Below are 18,539 nucleotides of genomic sequence, written 5' to 3'. Positions count from 1 at the left end.
TCAGAATGGCAGACTCTTCTCCAGCAAGTTAACCGGTGTGGTTGCCCCGCCTCCCACCCCCCTGCCCCACTGTCGGTAAGAGCCTTTGAAGCCAGACTGACACCCAGGCTGGTACCACCATTCCTTTTAACCTTGGCCAATCTGATAAATGCAGAATACATCTTTCCTTATTTAAACCTCTTTGATTATCGGTGAGACGAGAACATTGAATCCTACTACAGATGCCATTTGGTTTCTGTCTGGTGCCCATTTTTCTGTCGGGCCGATTGTTTTTTCTTACTAACTTACAAAGCATGTGTATAAAGAACACATTGAATGCATGTGTATAAGAATACATTAATGTGCTTCCTTCACATACTGGTATACTTAAAATATTTTTCCCACTCAGGGCCAGTTTCCTTCCAACTCTTTTAGAGAGCTCCTATGTGATCCATCCTTTGATTTTTTTTTTAAGCTCAAATAATATTAGAAATAGTACTTGGAATATCTATGTCATCCCTTTTGCATGAGTTTACTGCAAAGTCTGGAAGGCTGTGCCTGCATCTAAAACTCCTATTCGTTCAGTAAACAAAGATAATGACCTTTAAGGGCCATGGAGTACTTGCCATCACCCTTTCATAATTCTGCCAGGATTTATGAGCCTCAGGTCTTCGTCGCACTGCTGAGCGCTGAGTGCTCATGTGGGTGTGTGTAGGTAAGGATGTGGTTTAAATTCCACATCCTGGTGCCCCACTCACACCCCCCAGAAATATTTGCCACACTGTTATTGGCCTGTGCAGGCTTGGGCTCTTCCCTGCCAGGATATCAAAAGGCTGCTGAGATGCATAAGGGCCTCAGACTCTCAGACTAGTGATCTACAGTCACTAATAATGACTGCACAGTTAAGGGCCTCCTATCTTTTCCCACTTCTCCTAGCTGGCTTTGTGCAGACAAATCCCAAGCTGGAGAAGATGAAGGTGAGTGACTTCCAGATAAAACAGGGCAGTGTTCTAATGGGAAATGCTTCTTCTTTTTTTTAAATTTATTTTTGTTGCCCTGGCCAGTTTTGCTAAGTGGTAAGAGCGTTGGCCTGTGGACTGAAGGGTCCCAGGTTCAGTCTGTCAAGGGCACACGCCTCAGTTGTAGGCTCAATACTCGGGCCTGGTTGCCAGGCAGGAGGAAACCAATCAATGTGTCTCTCTCATATCAGTGTTTCTCTTTGTCTCTCCCCCTCCTTTCTACTCTCTAAAAACCAATGGAAAAAATATCCTTAGGTGAGGATTAACAAAAAAAATTATATATATATATATAATTATATAATAAACCATATATAAACCATATATATATATAATTATATAATTATATATATATATGGTTTAAAGTATTATAGATGTTCTCTTATTTCCCCATTGACCTCCTCCATTCCACACTTACCCCACCCCAGCCTTCACCACACTATTGTCTGTGTCCATGGGTTACACCTAGATACATATAAGTTCTTTGGTTAGAAGTTACTCTTTTGTCTTGGTCTCCACAATCCCATATTTCATCCCTTCTTGTAAGACACTAACCTCTGCTTTCTTCTTTTTGGTGGTTTCCCTTAAACATTCCTTCTCTTCTCTTTGAATCTTTTCAAATCTATAAACGGATGTTTCTTGAATGGAATATGGGTAGCAAAAAAAGAGCCTCCTTCCTATGGTCCTTTCTCTGCTCCTTCCTGGGTAGAGACTGCCTGGGTCTCCCTCCAGCCCTCTCAGTGTCTGCCTCAGAGCTGGGTCTGAGGCTGGAAGAGCACCGGACATCAGAGTGGGAGGGGACAAGTATTTGGATGAGGGGCTGTGTTGAGTTATCTCACACTGAGCTAGGCACGAAAATCATAAGGAGGAGGAAAAAAATCATGTGGAAGTTTTTAGGGATGGATAAAGTCAGAGTCATAAGGGCTATGTGAGTCCCAGCCATCTGTCACTACTTGAGCCAAATTCAGCAGAGACAGGGTTGAATCATGTATAAACATTTATTCCAATATTGCCGGCAGCATGGGAGAGCAGTCAGTCACCCTGGAAATTCTGCTCTGACCCCTGCCTCCCGGCTAGCTGGCTGACTCCATACAGGTAAGGGAGAAAGCTACATGTAGCTTTGAGCTGTGAGTGTAACAGGGAAAGGGCAGGGGAGGGTCTGTAGCCCGGCCTTCAGGGGCTCGAGGTCCAGTGACAAGGTAGCTAATCTATGATTGCAAACAGCTCAGCCTGTTCTGGGATGCTCAAAGTTCCTGAGGCAAATTCCTGGAGGGGTCAGTGTACAGGCACAGCAACCAAATCAAAGTGTGTCCTGTCCTTGTTCTTCTTTTAAAGTGTATTTCTTTTTACAGCCTGTTTTTCTTCTTGCATCACATCCTCCAGTTTCCCAGTGTCTGTAAGAAATCCTCTTTTCTGTAGTCAGGGGAATCATTAAACAGCTGTGACTCTATTTCTGTTCCATGCCCTTCCCCTATCAGTCAGAGAAACATAAAACATGTGGAAAGAATAACAGGAGGATTTAGAACCAGGAGCCTTGGATTCCAGCTTCAGTTCTAATTCCAGTTCTTGGCTGTTGTCTTGTTGACTAAATGTGTGCATGGTAGCCCTGGCCAGTGTGGCTCAGTGTGTTGGAGCATCGTCCTGCATACTAAAATGTTGCAGGTTTGATCCCCAGTATGGATGTTCTCTCCCACATAGATGTTTCTGTCTCTCTCTTCCTCTCCCCTTCTCTCTAAAAACAATAAGCATATCCTCAGGTGAGGATTAAAAAATAATAATACTAATAAATGCTATATGCCTTCGGTGAGATGTAATCTTTTTAAAAACACATGTATGACTGTGATGGGGTGGTTGAAGGAAGGATAGCAATGAACTAGGTGTGAATTAGATAACTTTGAGCAAAAGGGAATCATGATGTTAGGGGCAAATGAATTCTCAATCGCATGGTTGTTACCACTCCTGGCCTTGGACAAATCGCTTCACCTCTTCTAGCCTCTGCTAAATATGGACTGCCATGATTATCAGGAGTAAGCTGGGCTAAAAGGCATCTTCAAGACTAGAGTTTCTCTAAGTCCCCACATCCTAGCCAACATGCTTTTTAGTAATTTTCATTGTAGTAGCAAAGTGGGAGGGGGGGGAGGGAGACAAATTATTTAAAATGTTTAGCTTGGAACCACACAACATGGAAACAGAAATTAATGTTTTCATATAATACTAGAGGCTCAGTGAACGAATTCGTGCACAAGTGGGGTCCGGCTGGCCCAGCCCCAATTAGCAGATTGGTGCCAGGCCTGTCAGGAGGAGGAGATGGCAGGAGGTTAGCCAGCAGGCCCGCCCTGATTGGGGCTCAATCAGGGCCAGGCCAGCTGGGGGGAGGGGCCACGGGCAATTGGCTGGCTTACTCTGCCTCAGTTGAGGTGGGGGGACTGATTGGGAGTGGGGCCGGCCGTGGGGAGGGGCCATGGGAGGTTGGCCGGCCAGCCCCACCCCCAATTGGTGTGGAGGGGGCCAATCGGATGCAGAGCTGGCTGGGGGGAGGGTCCATGGGCTGATGGGAGTGGTGGGGGCTGTGGAGAGGGGCTGCAGGATGTTGACCAGCTGGCCCGCCCCCTATTGGGGTGACGGGGTGATCAAGGGCAGGGCCAATTGGGGTGGTGGGACCCATCAGGGGCGAGGCCAGTGGTGGGGAGGGGCTGCAGGAGGTTGGCTGGCCAGCCCCCCTATTGGGGGGCGATCAGGGGTGGGGCCGGCCAGGAGGAGGGGATGCCGGCTGATTGGGGTGGGGTGGGCCGATCCGGGGCATGGTCTGCTGGTAGGAAGGGCTGTGGGCACATTAGCAACTGGTCATTCAGGTGATTATAGCATCTGGTAGCTGGCTTTTTAGATATATAGATTTCCTCATGCATGTCTGTTTTGTTAGTGCATTTACATGTGCATGCATTTAGGGAAAATTGCAAAAACCTGCAAAGAGAAAACACCTCTCTTCCACCAAGAGGAGTGACTGTGTAGTGACAACCTAATGTGCTGGTGATGGAGGCAGTGGGCATATACAATTGGGAACCTTAGGTTCTGTTTTGTGCTGCATCACACCTTCTTTAGATGGGGAAGATGGTGTTTGGCTAAAATCTTTTCTAGTCCATTGCATTTCCAGGGAGTCTAGTTTTTCTTAATTTAAGTCTGTATCTTCCTTATCATGGTTTTCTCCCCTTTCTTTGATCAGTTACCGTTTTTCTCACCATGTGGTTTGGTGGCTTCCTTTTCATACTTCTATTTTATACTTCCTATATCCCGTGAGCAATTTGTAGCAACTTCCCCTCAGTATACTTTGGGTACTGCATGGACCTGCATTGATAGAGACAGAAGGAATACGACAGATCTGCCTTGCTGAGGAATTTAACTTAAGAACAGGCAATGAGAATTTCATGTAGAACTTATATCTGGTGTGTAGAACTCTGATCAAATATGTTCAGGAGATTTGGGGAGAAACAAGACAGATGGAGCTGATGATGAAGGCAAGTATCAGATGCCTAGGGAACAGTAAGGTGAGGAGCGGAGTGTGGAGTGTGGTGGGTACTGCTAGCCAGACATATTTTAGTGAATTCTTCATCTCCTTTCAAGGGAACTACAAAAAGTTGGAGTTTTTCTAGTATTGGCTTGTAAGATCATCATATAAATAAGAGAGTGACATGAGAGAAAAAAATTATTCAAGGTAGAGATAATATTAGATTCTAGAATGTTAAACCTGGAAGGCCCCTTGAGGATGTGATGGTAACCTAGATGAATGTCTTCTTTCCCCATTGGGGAAACTGAGGGTAAAGGATGAGAACTGCCCAGGTTCACAAAGGAAATGAGAGTAGAGCTGACTTCTGATTCCACAAATCAAAGAGCCAGCGCTCTTTGCACTCCACCATGCTAATGGGCATGGTGAGAAGTCAGATGGCATGAGGACAATTAGAAAAGGAACCAACCCATTGTGAAGTACTTAAGCAACTGAAAACCTTTCCTATGTTGAGAGAATCAACGCAGAATACGAAGTAGCCTTATTCTCACAGAAACATGAAAGCCAGTGTGCTTTTCTCTTTGGCCCCACATCCCAGGTCCGCCCATCCCAACTCATGATTCTCTGGTCTTTTTCATTCATCCAAGGATCTGGTCATATCTAGCTTCTTTCAGGACAACATGAAAAAAGATTTGACTGTCTTTTACTAAAAAAAAAAAAAAAAAAATGGTTGGCTTTCAAATCACAAGAACTCTCAGTCTTGTCACTGACTTCTCATATAATTCTTGTTTGTGTCCTGGGTTTCAGCTAATACATGTATTCTCCATTGAGTGAATTGAAAGATGACACAGATGTTAGAAATTATTGTTATTCATGTCATCATTTTTAAATCTTCCAGATGGATTGCTACAAAGATGTGAAAGGTACCATCTATGAATATGAGGCCCTCACTCTTGATGGAAAGAAACACATTGCATTCAAGCAGTATGTGGGCAAGCATGTTCTTTTTGTCAATGTGGCCACCTATTGTGGTCTAACAGCTCAATATCCTGGTAAGAATTTATATCTAAACCCCCTTGGTACTAAATTTTACAGCTCACTATATTCTGAATCATAATTAGATTTATGTTTTAATTGTAATTATGCATCAAAATAAATACTTATGATGAAGTGACTTCATTCCCCAATGTCAGGAGTCAGCAAACTATGGCCCACAGATCAGATCTGGCCAGCCTGCTTCTATAAACAAAGGCGTACTGGAACACAGCCATGCCCATTCATTTACAGACTGTCTGTGGTTGATTTTATGCTACAAGGCAGAGTTGAAAGGTGGTATGAATACTGGTGACAGAGACCATCTGGCTTGTAAATTCTAAAATATTTACTATTTGACTTTTACAGAGAAAGTTTGCTGATTCCTTCTCTATGTCCTGCCTATGCTTTGCTCCTGAGATTTCCAGGAGAATCAATATAGTATGTATATATGAGAATTAGTAACCTATCTGAAGATTCAAATATACTTGGTAAATACAGGAGAGAGGATAAATATTTTTGAGACTTTTTCAGTATTTTAAAAGACAAGGAAAAGGGGGGGGAGTACTTAAAATTTTTTTTAATTAATTTGATTGTTGATAGTGTTACAGATGTCCCCCATTTTCTCCCTCTGCCCCCCTCCACTGGATTTCCACCCCACCATAGATTTTCACCTGTTATCTGTGTCTATGGAATGTACATATCCTATCTAATAAAAGAGTAATATGCAAATTGATCCTAACTCCGCTACATCACAAGCCATGCCCACAGGCCACGCCCACCAGCCAATCAGGAGCAAATATGCAAATAAACCCAACCAAGATGGCTGTGGCCACAGAGAGCAGGAAGGAGGCTTGGGTTTCCCCAGCAACATAGGAAACCAAGCTTTCCACCTGCCCCTGACGGCCTAGGTCTCCACTCAATGCTATAAAGTTTCAATTATAGAAGGTAAACAAATCCAAACAGAAATGGCGGCAGCTACGGAGCTGGAAGAGCAAGAGGCAAGGGTTGCCCCTGGAAATGGAGGAAGCAAAGCTTCTGCAGCCCTGGCTGGCCTAGGCATCTGCTCCAGGCTACAAAGTTTCAATTGTAGAAGATACATAAATCCCAGATACCAGGGCCTCTACTTGGGTTGCCAGGGGGTGTGGCTGGCCTGCAAACCACCACAGGCCCTTCACCCAGGCCACCCCACATCCCAAGGGAACCCCCACCCTGATCCAGGACACCCTTCAGGGCAAACCAGCTGGCCCCCACCCATGCACCAGGCCTCTATCCTATCTAATAAAAGAGTAATATGCAGATTGACCATCACTCCAACACACAAGATGGCTGTCCCCATGTGGTCAAAGATCCTGCCCCCATGTGGACACAAGATGGCCACCACAAGATCGCCAGCAGGGGAGGGCAGTTGGGAGGCACCAGGCCTGCAAGGAAGGGCAGTTGGGGCAATCAAGCCCACAGGGGAGGGCAGTTAGGGGTGACCAGGCTGGCAGAGGACGGAAGTTGGGGGTGACCGGGCCTGCAGGGAAGGGTAGTTGGGTGGGACCCAGGCCTGCCGGGGAGAGCAGTTGCGGGGGACCAGGCCTGCAGGGGAGGGCAGTTAGGGTTGACCAGGCCTGAAGGGGAGGGCAGTTAAGGGCAAACACGCTGGCAGGGGAGCAGTTAGGCATCAATCAGGCTGGCAGGGGAGTGGTTAGGGGGTGATCAGGCTGCCAGGCAGGCAGAAGTGGTTAGGGGCAATCAGGAAGGCAGGCAGGTGAGCAGTTGGGAGCCAGCAGTCCTGGAGAGGGATCCCAGATTGGAGAGGGTGCAGGATGGCCTGAGGGACACCCCCTACCCCCATTGTGCATGAATTTCGTGCACTGGGCCTCTAGTATATACATAAGTCTCTTGGTTAATCTCTTCCTGCCCTCCCTCCCACCTTGCCTCTGAGATCTGTCAGTCTATTCCATGCTTCTATATCTATGGTCCTATTTTGTTTGTCAGTTTGTCTTGTTCATTATATTTCACATATAAGTGAGATCATGTGATATATGTATTTCTCTGACTGGCTTCTTTCACTTAGCATAATTTTCTCCAGGTCCCTCCATGCTGTCTCAAAGGGTAAGACATCCTTCCTTTTTACTGCTGATAGTATTCCATTGTATAAATGTACCACAGCTTTTTTATCCACTCATCTACTCATGGGCACTTGGGCTGTTTCCAGATCTTAGCTATTGTAAATTGTGCTGCTATGAACATAGGGGTGCATACATTCTTTCTGATTGATGTTTTAGGATTCTTAGGATATCCCCAGCAGTGAAATTGCTGGGTCAAAGGAAGTTCTATTTTTAATATTTTGAGGAAACTCCATATTGTTTTCCATAATGGCTGCACCAGTCTTCATTCCCACCAGCAATGCACTAGGGTTCCCTTTTCTCCACATCCTCACCAGCACTTGTTTGTTGATTTATAAATGGTAGCCATTCTGACAGGTATGAAGTGATACCTCACTGTAGTTTTAATTTGCATTTCTCTGATCATTAGTGACATTGAGCATTTTTTCATATGTCTATTGGCTATCTGTATGTCCTCTTTGGAGAAGTGTTTATGCAGGTCCTTTGCTGGTTTTCTAATTTGAAACTTACAACCAACATCATATTCAATGGGAAAAAAATAAGTGTTTCCCCTAAGAACAGAAACAAGACAGGTATGTCCACTTTCATCACTCTTATTTAACATAGTATTGGAAGACAGCCACAGCAATCAGACAAGAAGAAAAAATAAAAGGCATCCAAATTAGAGAGGAGGAAGTAAAACTCTCATTATTCGCAGATGACATGATATTGTACAAAGAAAATCCTAAAGACTCCACACAAAAAAATACTAGATTTAATAAATAAATTTTGCAACATAGCAGGATACAAAATAAATAGCCAAAAATTAATGGCATATTTATACACCAATAATGAAATCTCAGGAAGAGAAACTAAAACAACAATCCCATTTACCACTGCAACACCAAAATAATGAGATACCTAGAAATAAACTTAACCAAGGAGGTAAAATACTTGTACTCAGAAAATTAAAGGACATTGTAAAAAAGAGATATAGGAAGATATAAATAAGTGGAAATGTATACTGTGTTCACGTATGGGAAAAATTAACATCATTAAAATATCCATATTACCCAAAACAGTCTATAGATTCAATGCAATCCCTATTAAAAGACCAATCACATAATTCACAGATCTAGAACATATATTCCAAAAATTTATATAAAACCCAAAAGACCTCAAAGAGAAAGAATAAAGTTGGAGGAATCACAATACCAGATTTCAAGTTATACTATAAAGCCATTGTAATAAAAGCAGCCTGGTACTGGCACAAGAACAGGCATGTAAATCAATGGAACAGATGGGAGAACCCAGAAATCAACCCAAGTCATTATGCTCAATTAATATTTGACAAAGGAGGCAAAAACATACAATGGAGTCAAGACAGTCTCTTCAATAAATGGAGTTGGGAAAATTGGGCAGATACATGGAAAAAAATGAAACTAGACCACCAATTTTCACCATACACAAGAAATAAACTCAAAATGGATACAGGATTTAAATGTAAGTTGTGAAACCATAAAAATCCTATAAGAAACCATAGGCAGCAATATCTCGGACATCTCACATAGCAGAATTTTTGCCAATACATCTCCTAGGGTGAGAGAAACAAAGAAAAAAATACATCTTTTTTTAAATTATTCTTTATTGATTAAAATATTACATATATCTCCTTCCCCCCCTCATTGACCTCTCCCCTGCCACTCCCACCCCCCAGCACATGGCCTCAAACCCCTAGTATCTATGTCCGTAAATACATGTCCGTGGTTGATCTCTTACTCCCCTCTCCCAACCTCCCCTGCCTTCCTTCTGAGGTTTGAGGGTTTGCTCGATGCTTCTATCTCTGGATCTATTTTTGTTCATCAGTTTATGTTGTTCATTATATTCCACAAATGGGTGAGATCATGTGATATTTATCTTTCTCTGACTGGCTTATTTCACTTAGCAAAACGCTCTCCATGTCCTCTGCACAGCTAAAGAAACCAGCACCAAATTGAAAACAGAACCCACTACATGGGCAAACATACACTGAGTGGCCAAATTATTATGATTTCGGAATGCATAATAATCTGGCCACTCAGTGTGTGTATTTATATATATTAGAGGCCTGGTGCATGAATTTGTGCATGGGTGGGGTCCGGCCAGCCTGGCCAGGGCAGGGGCAGGGGGACATGGGCGATTGGTCAGCCTGCCTGCTGGTCAAACTCCTGGACAATTTGCATATTAGCCTTTTATTATATAGGATACACACTAAGTGGCCAGATTATTATGTGTTCGGAAATCATAATAATCTGGCCACTCAGTGTATTTGCCAATGTTACATCTGATAAGGGTAAATTTCTAAAACATATAAATAACTCATACAGCTCAACAAGAGGAGAAAAGGTGTTTTATACTTAAAACTGCATTTAATTGGATTGAAGTTTGGTAAAAGAGGAGGCAATAATAGAAGCAAATATTCCCTCTCCAACCATGATAGCTCCTTAGATGTAGTTTTCTCTTTCTGTGAAGTATGCAGAGAAGTATCTTTCCTATGCTTTAGGCCATGTGGTTTAAAAGCAATAAATAATGAAAACGATGGATTATATCAGAAACAGGTGCATTTCTTTTATTGAAACTAATAAGAACTTCATTTTTTGCTTTTTATTAGGCTTTGAATGGGTAATATATTCAAAAATTTCACAATTCAACAGGAATGAAAATATTTAGAGTAAAAAGTTATTCCACCTCCTTCCCCTTACTCCAGATGACAATATTATCATGTTTACAAAATACAGGGTGGAGCAAAAGTAGGTTTACAGTTGAGAGTACACAAAGCAAGAGTTTATTCTTGTATTATTATTTACTAACTAGAGGCCAGATGCACGAAATTTGTGCAAGGGGCTCAGCCCTCACAGCCCTGGCTTCATCTGGAAGGTCGTCCAGAAGGTCATTTGGCTATAAGTCTAATTAGCATATTATGCTTTTATTATTACAGATTATTATAGATTATTACAGTACTAGAAGCCCGGTGCACAAAATTCATGCACGGGAGCTGGGGGGTGTCCCTCAGCCCAGCTTGCACCCTCTCCAATCTGGGACCCCTCGAGGGATGTCCGACTGCCCATTTAGGCCCGATCCCACCGGACATCCCTCTGACAATCCAGGATTGCTGGCTCCCAACTGCTCGCCTGCCTGCCTTCCTGATTGCCTCAAACCGCTTCTGCCTGCCAGGCTGATCACCCCCTAACCACTCCCCTGCCAGCCTGATTGATGTCTAACTGCTCCCCTGTCAGCCTGTTTGCCCCCAACTTCCCTCCTCTGCCAGCCTGGTCACCCCTAACTGCCCTCCTCTGGAGGGTTGATTGCCTCCAACTGCCTTCCCTTGCAGGCCTGGTCCCTCTCAACTGCCTTCCCTTGCAGGCCTGGTTCCTCCCAACTGCCCTCCCCTGCTGGCCATCTTGTGGTGGCCATCTTGTGTTCACATGGGAGCAGGATCTTTGACCACATAGGGGCAGCTATCTTGATCTTGTGTGTTGGAGTGATGGTCAATCTGCATATTACTCTTTTATTAGATAGGAGGATAGAGGCCTGGTGCACAGGTGGGGACCAGCTGGTTTGCCCTGAAGGGTGTCCTGGATCAGGGTGGGGTTCACTTGGGGCGTGGAGCAGCCTGGGCGAGGGGACTGTGGTGGTTTGCAGGCCAGCCACGCCCCCTGGCAACCCAAGCAGAGGCCCTGATATCTGGAATTTATTTACCTTCTACAATTGAAACTTTGTATCCTGGAGTGGAGCCAAGCCTCCTGCTCACTCCATGGCCGGCAGCCGTTTCTGTTTGGATTTGTTTACCTTCTATAATTGAAACTTTGTATCCTTGAGTGGAGGTCTGGGCCTGCCAGAGTGTGTGGAAAGCTTGGCTTCCTCTGTTGCCGGGGAAACACAAGCCTCCCTTCTGGTAGCCATCTTGGTTGGGGTTAATTGTATACTCGGCCTGATTGGTTGGTGGGCATGGCTTGACTGGTGGGCGTGGCTTATGTAGCAGAGTGATGGTTAATTTGCATATTACTCTTTTATTAGAGAGGATTTGCCACACAAACAACTATAAACCTACTTTTGCCTTACACTGTATAATAGATCAATTCTTTTTTCTGCTCTTCCTCCAGCTGATGACTAATATAAATACTACTTGCCATGTTGTTTTTTAAAATTAATAAGGTGCTTTGGAGTTCAGGCCATTTTCTCATTTCTTAAAAAACTCAGTAATATTCTATTGAACCACAATTCATTTTACCACGCCCCAAGGGAACCCCCACCCTGATCCGGGACACCCTTCAGGGCAAACCAGCTGGCCCCCACCTGTACACCAGGCCTCTATCTTATCTAATAGAAGAGTAATATGCAGATTGACCATCACTCCAACACACAAGATGGCTGCTCCCATGTGGTCAAAGATCCTGCCCCCATGTGGACACAAGATGGCCACCATAAGATGGCCAGCTGGGGAGGGCAGTTGGGAGGGACCAGGCCTGCAAGGGAGGGCAGTTGTGGGCAATCAGGCAAGCAGACTAGGGCAGTTGGGAGGCGCCAGGCTGGCAGAGGAGGAAAGTTGGGGGCAAACAGGCTGACAGGGGAGCAGTGAGACATAAATCAGGCTGGCATGGGAGTGGTTAGGGGGTGATCAGGCTGGCAGGCAAAAGCGGTTTGAGGCAATCAGGAAGGCAGGCAGGCGAGCAATTGGGAGCCAGCATTCCTGGATTGTGAGAGGGATGTCTGACTGCCCATTTAGGCCCGATCCCACCCAGATTGGAGAGGGTGCAGGCTGGGCTGAGGGACAACCCTCCCCCATGCACAAATTTCATGCACCAGGCCTCTAGTATATAAATAAAAGTAAATAAAAACACTAAGAAGAGATACTAGTTGGTTGAACTGAATCTACGTGGGTCTAGCTAGTGTTTGCCAGGGTACTGAAGGCATCTAGCTCAGAAAGGGTTAACAAAGATGATTATAAAAGTCTGAGCAGACAAGTTGGCAAACTTCCTGGCAGTGGAAGAAGCAGGTGGGATCTTGCATTTTGGCATACCAAGGAGGAATGCATGTTTACCATCCAAAGATTGTGAAAGAACACAAGGAAGTGAAACTCAGAATTTCTCAGGTTTTCTTGGTCCCTGGCAGGATGACCACACTCCACCCAGGGTGACCAGCCTGTACACAGGAGAGAAGCCCTGTCACTGTCCTTTAAAAAAGGAAAATCTATTAATTAACCAAAAGAAGACAAACTTATGAACAGTGATGTTTAAATCTAGCTTTGTTTAAAAATTACCTGGTGAGCTTCTTAAAAAATTGTGGCCAAGAATCTTGGCTGGGTGGAGCATTGAACACTAAGAGGTTGTGGGTTCAATTCCAGTCAAGGCACATACCTAGCCTGTGGTTATCCCAGGCCCAGCACATATGAGAGGCAACGAATTGATGTCTCTCTCCCTTCTTTCTAAAATAAATAAATATACCCTCAGATGAGGATTGAAAAAGAATTGTGCTAAAGAAAGACATAGCAAAATTTAGCATCTTAACCATTTTTAAGTGTACCACTCAATAGTCTAAAACATTCACATTGTTGTAAAACAAATCTCCAGAACCTTTCATCTTGCAAAACTGAAACTCTACTTTCATTAAACAGCCTCTCTCTTCCTTCTTCCACTCAGGCCCTCAAAACCACCATTCTAATTCTATTTCTATACATTTAACTACTGTATAAACCTTATGTAAGTGAAGTCGTACAACATTGGTCGTTTTATGATTAGTTTATGTTACTTAACAAACTATCTTCAAGCTTCATCCATGGTGCAGCATATGACAGAATTTCTTTCCTTTTTAAGGCTGAATAATATTCCATTTATGAATATACCATATTTGTTTATCCATTCATTCATCAATGGACATTTAGGTTGTTTCTACCTCTTGGCTCATAAATAGTGCTGCTAAGGACATGTGTACAAATATCTCTTTGAGACTGCTTTCAATTATTTGCATATATACCTAAAAGATGAATTGATAGATCACTGTTAGTTCCTTTTCTTTTTCCTTTTTTTTTTTTTTTTTTTTTTTTGAGGAACCTCCATTCTATCTTCCATAGTGGTTGCATGATTTTACAATCCCACCAGCAGTGATCTGGTGAGCTTTTGGGGAATAATATAACTGGGAGCCATCTCAGAGGAATGGAACCTGAGAGCTCTGGAATGGGGCCTGGTGGGCCCGCAGCTGACTCTGATGTGCTGCACATTTGGAAAAGATCATATTTTAATAAAGGGCTTTGAATGCATGTCTGAAGATTTGGTACCTGACTTTAGCATTCCTAATCTAGAGCATTTCTCCTCCCTTGGGTCTCTGTTTCCTTCTCTGTGAAATGGAATCTTTCTCTATACAAGGCAAAGTCTCTGGCCAAGCTGCTATCTTGCCCCATCTCTACCACAGAACTGAACACACTTCAGGAGGAGCTGAAGCCCTTTGGCCTTGTTGTATTGGGCTTTCCCTGCAATCAATTTGGAAAGCAAGAACCAGGCGAGAACTTGGAGATCCTTCCGGGACTGAAGTAAGTACTGCTCAAAACCATGTAGGAGGCCTCTGTACACCTTTCATCGACCTCTGGAGACCCTTCCATATGTGTGACTTACTGGATGGTGCTGGACTAATAGGCTCAGCAGCATCTGCAAACTGACTTTAACTCTGACCTACTCTGGTGAGCATTGAAACAGCTGGTTCAGAAACAATGTAGAGCACAAGGACAGACTGCGGGATAGAGAAAAAATAAGTGAATCGGGGAGGCCAAGCAAAACAATGGCCTTACCTTTCCTTCCCAGCCTGTCTAGTATATGCCCACCTCTTTCTTCCCTTCCCCATGACATCCAATTCTGATGTTCCATCATAACTTTCCTGGTAACATTATGGCTTATTACAGGTATGTCCGTCCAGGGGGAGGATATGTACCTAATTTCCAGCTTTTTGAGAAAGGTGATGTGAATGGTGAAAAAGAACAGAAGGTTTTCACCTTTTTGAAGGTGAGTGAATGACTAACATAAGCCTCTTCTTTCCTAATATGTCTAGCATAGCATTGGTGTAGAAATAGACCAAGGGCTCCTGTCCAGAGGAGGGATTGGGCTCTGAAGGAAATCTCCAGATCAGCATGGAGGCTAGAGTTTACACTGTTAGTATCTGTTGAGCTTTGTGTGGTGGAAAGAGGTGTAAAATTGCAGCTTTTCCTGGAACCACCCTCTCTTGCTCATTGACATTCATTCATTCATTCAGGGTACATTTATTGACTGCCTGCTATCTATAAGGTAACTTACTAAATACTAAGAATATGAAGATGAATAAGACACAGTGCCTGTCCCTTAACAAGCTCATTCTAGAGAGGGAGACATAGAAATCAATAGGTAAAACAAAATTTAACAACTTTTATGAAACAACAACTTTTAGATACAAAGAACATGAGAGCTGAAAGGATCCCTAAAGATGACCAAAGTTCATTGTTCTTAAATGTCAGACTGTGAGCCAAAATCAAATCCTCAGTAAATTGAAGGGACTGGAACAGTATAAGGAGAGTTTTATAAACTCAAATGACTTATAGGGCTGCTTTGCAATTTATTCTTAAAATAATCTTTTTTTTAAATCAAATGATAAAGTAATGATTGTTTTTTAATTTCTTATTTGATAAAACAAAATGCTGGTAACTCTACACTGAGTGGCCAGATTATTATGATCTCTGAATGCATAATAATCTGGCCACTCAGTGTACTTATGTATAAGGGAAAGCTTGCAAATCTTGATATGTCAAGGGACCAGGAGATAGTGGCCCCCAGCCTCTGAATAGTAAGTCCTCTGCTTCTTTCTAACTACCCACAATGCAGTTCTTATACATGAAAAAACCTTATTTTAAAATCCCAACTCTGTGGTCAGTCTACACTGAGTGGCCAGATTATTATGAGTTCAGAGATCATAATAATCTGGCTACTCACTATATATTGATCCAAAAAGTTATCTTTGAAATGATCAAGACCTGAGAAACCACATTCTAATCCAAGCTACTAGCAGAAAAAGAATCCAAAGGCTAGAGATGTGACATATCTTACTCATGGCGATTTTGTGATGAGGTCATGGGGAAAAACATAAAGAAGAAGCCCACTTTCTATAACATCACAAACATTCTTGGTAGTAAGTATGGTGGTAATTCACATCCTATATAATAAAGAGGTAATGTGCAAATTGACAATCACTCCAACACACAAGATGGCTGCCCCCATGTGGTCAAAGATGGCCACCCCCATGTAGACACAAGATGGCCACCATAAGATGGCTGGCAGGGGAGGGCAGTTGGGAGGGACCAGGCCTGAAAGGGAGGGCAGTTGGAGGGGACCAGCCCTTCAGGGGAGGGAAGTTGGGAGGTACCCAGGCCTGAAGGGCAGGGCAGTTGGGGAGAGAAGGCCAGCAGGGGAGGGCAGTTATGGGTGACCAGGCTGGCAAGAAAGGGCAGTTAGGGGTGACCGGGCCAGCAGGGGAGCAATTAGGCATCAATCAGGCTGTCAGGGGAGTGGTTAGGGGTGATCAGGGTGGCAGGCAGAAGTGGTTAGGGCAATCAGGGAGGCAAGCATGCAAGCAGTTGGGAGCCAGCAGTCCTGGATTGTGAGAGGGATGTCCGACTGCCCCCAAAGGGTCCCAGATTGGAGAGGGTGAAGGCTGGGCTGAAGGATACACACACACACACACACACACACACACACACACACACACACACACACGTGCACGAATTTCTTGCACCGGGCCTCTAGTAATTTATTAAGAACCACAGGAAACTAAAATACCTAGGTGTAGGAGGGGTTGTATCACCTGTGGGTAAAATAGCCTGGGTCATCCAGAAGTAAAAAGGATGTTGTCATTTTTCTTCTTTTTCATCTCTCTGCTTCAGCATTCCTGTCCTCACCCCTCTGAGCTCTTGGGCTCCTTCAAACATATCTCTTGGGAGCCCATAATGGTGCAGGACATTCGCTGGAATTTTGAAAAGTTCCTGGTAGGGCCTGATGGAGTCCCTGTCATGCGCTGGTTCCATCGGGCTCCAGTCAGCGCAGTCAAGTCAGATATCCTGCTATACCTGAAGCAGTTCAAGACTAAATAGTAAGGCCAGGTTGGGAAGAAGTTATCCTGCTTCTCACCTGAAGACCTGTTCAAAAAGATCAACCTTTTTACTACACTCTCTTTTTAAATGTCCTCCCTTTGACTAAATCACCTCTTACTGTTAAAGTTCTCATTCTGTACAAGTAGCTTTATATTTGGAAGACTACTTCTCATTCTCCTTGTAAAGATATGTGGGTGAAAAGCAAAAGAATGAAAATTTGCACTAGCCAATTTGTCTCAGTGGATAGAGTGTTGGCCTTCAGACTGAAGGGTCCCAGGTTCAATTCCAGTCAAGGGCACATTCCTGGATTGAGGGGTCAATCCCCAGTAGGGAATGTGCGGGAGGCAGCCAATCAATGATTTTCTCTCATCATTGATGTTTTTATCTCTCTCTCCTCCCTTCCTCTCTGAAAACAATTTAAAAAGGGAATAAAAACCTTATATCCTCAGATCTCTGTTGAAACTTAAAAATTCATATCCATTAAAGAAAAGTCATCATTCCATCAGAAAGGTGTAGTCAACAATATCCTGAAGAAGTATGGTTAGATGTTCTGTTTTTGTGTTGTTGTTGTTCTTGTTAATCCTTGCTGGAAGATATTTTCTTTCATTGATTTTTAGAGAGAGTAAAATGGAGGAAAGGGAAGGAGGGAAGAGAGAGAGAGAGAGAGAGAGAGAGAGAGAGAGAGAGAGAGAGAGACATCAATGTGAGAGAAGCACACCAATTGATTGCCTCCTGCATGGACCCCAACTGGGGCTGGGGATTAAACCTGCAACTCAGGTACATGCTCTTGACTGAGAATTGAACCTGTGACTCTTTAGTGTGCAGGCCAGTGCTCTAACCACTGAGCACACAGTCAGTGTGCCATTTGGACATTCTGACTCCCTCTTCTCTCTCCACACTAAAGGTGTGGGAATAGCCATGGAGGTTAGAGCCATACAGTCTAGGCTCTACTTCATAACATTATCTTCTCAGTTTCCAACTTTTTTAGGGTCAATCTTCATTCATGCTACCCATTTCCCCAATGACCTGTCATTCTCCTGTAGGAGCCCTAAGAGTGGGAACAGGAAATCACCCTACATGAAAGGAAGGGCATCTCCATGATAGCGATACCCAGAGCATCTCTCTAATTTGGACCCTACAAAAACTTCTTTTTGTCTGATCTTTAGTTCATTCAGGCTATGATGCCTGAACCAGGCACACTTTGATTCTTCAGTTTCAGAACTAGCCCTGTCACTGTCTCCAATAAAATATTTTCTACTGCATCTGCGATCACTGTGTTGGTTTTAAATTCCTATCTTACCTTGCTTCTCTTTCTCACTCTATTGCAAATGTTGTATTACTCAAATTACCTGAACCCCTCAGGTAAAACAGAAAGACTTATCCTCCCAGGTCCTTGGAAGGTTGCCAGATAATGACTTTCAATTGCCATCCCTCCTTAGGAGTTGCCTTAGGTAAATGTCATGTCTCCTTTCCAGGAACAGCCTGTGTCCAATGTGAACAGTGAGGGCTAAAACGCCAGTAATTAATTTCTTGATCTAGGACAACTCTGAGGGCCCATCCAGGCAGCAGAGGCCAGTAGGGATAGGTTAGTGCCTCTTTTGTATTTGCACTGCAGTCCAATTTTGCCCTCTGACAAAGTGGCTTCTCTTCTTTGCCCTCAGGTATTGAACCTTAGGTTACACCCCAGTAAACTTTTTGAATAAAAATATACCTCAGAGTCTTTCTAGGGAACCTAAAGGAAGGTGCTAAGATGAGATTTTTAAAACTGACTTATC

General features: G+C 43.7%; 1 protein-coding gene across 2 annotated transcripts; it reads left to right on the top strand.

Annotated features, from left to right (window-relative positions):
• Positions 1-869: 869 nt before the first annotated feature.
• LOC307104685 (epididymal secretory glutathione peroxidase-like) lies at positions 870-16,764 on the top strand (the record flags this gene model as incomplete). 2 transcript variants are annotated; one of them, XM_079779692.1, is made up of 5 exons in its annotated part: positions 870-956; positions 5,393-5,546; positions 14,070-14,187; positions 14,554-14,653; positions 16,558-16,764. In XM_079779692.1, 5 exons carry the CDS (start codon positions 870-872, stop codon positions 16,762-16,764), a joined length of 666 nt encoding a protein of 221 aa, XP_079635818.1. The 2 variants fall into 2 exon arrangements, with proteins under 2 accessions (XP_079635818.1, XP_079635819.1); XM_079779693.1 differs by lacking the exons at positions 14,070-14,187; positions 16,558-16,764 and having other exon boundaries at positions 14,554-14,615.
• Positions 16,765-18,539: the final 1,775 nt, after the last annotated feature.

Source organism: Cnephaeus nilssonii (assembly GCF_951640355.1).
Source record: "Cnephaeus nilssonii genome assembly, chromosome: 9".
NCBI classification, from domain to species: Eukaryota; Metazoa; Chordata; class Mammalia; order Chiroptera; family Vespertilionidae; genus Cnephaeus; species Cnephaeus nilssonii.
The sequence above is the reverse complement of the archived record's forward strand: the minus strand, read 5'-3'. Positions and strand labels throughout refer to the sequence as shown.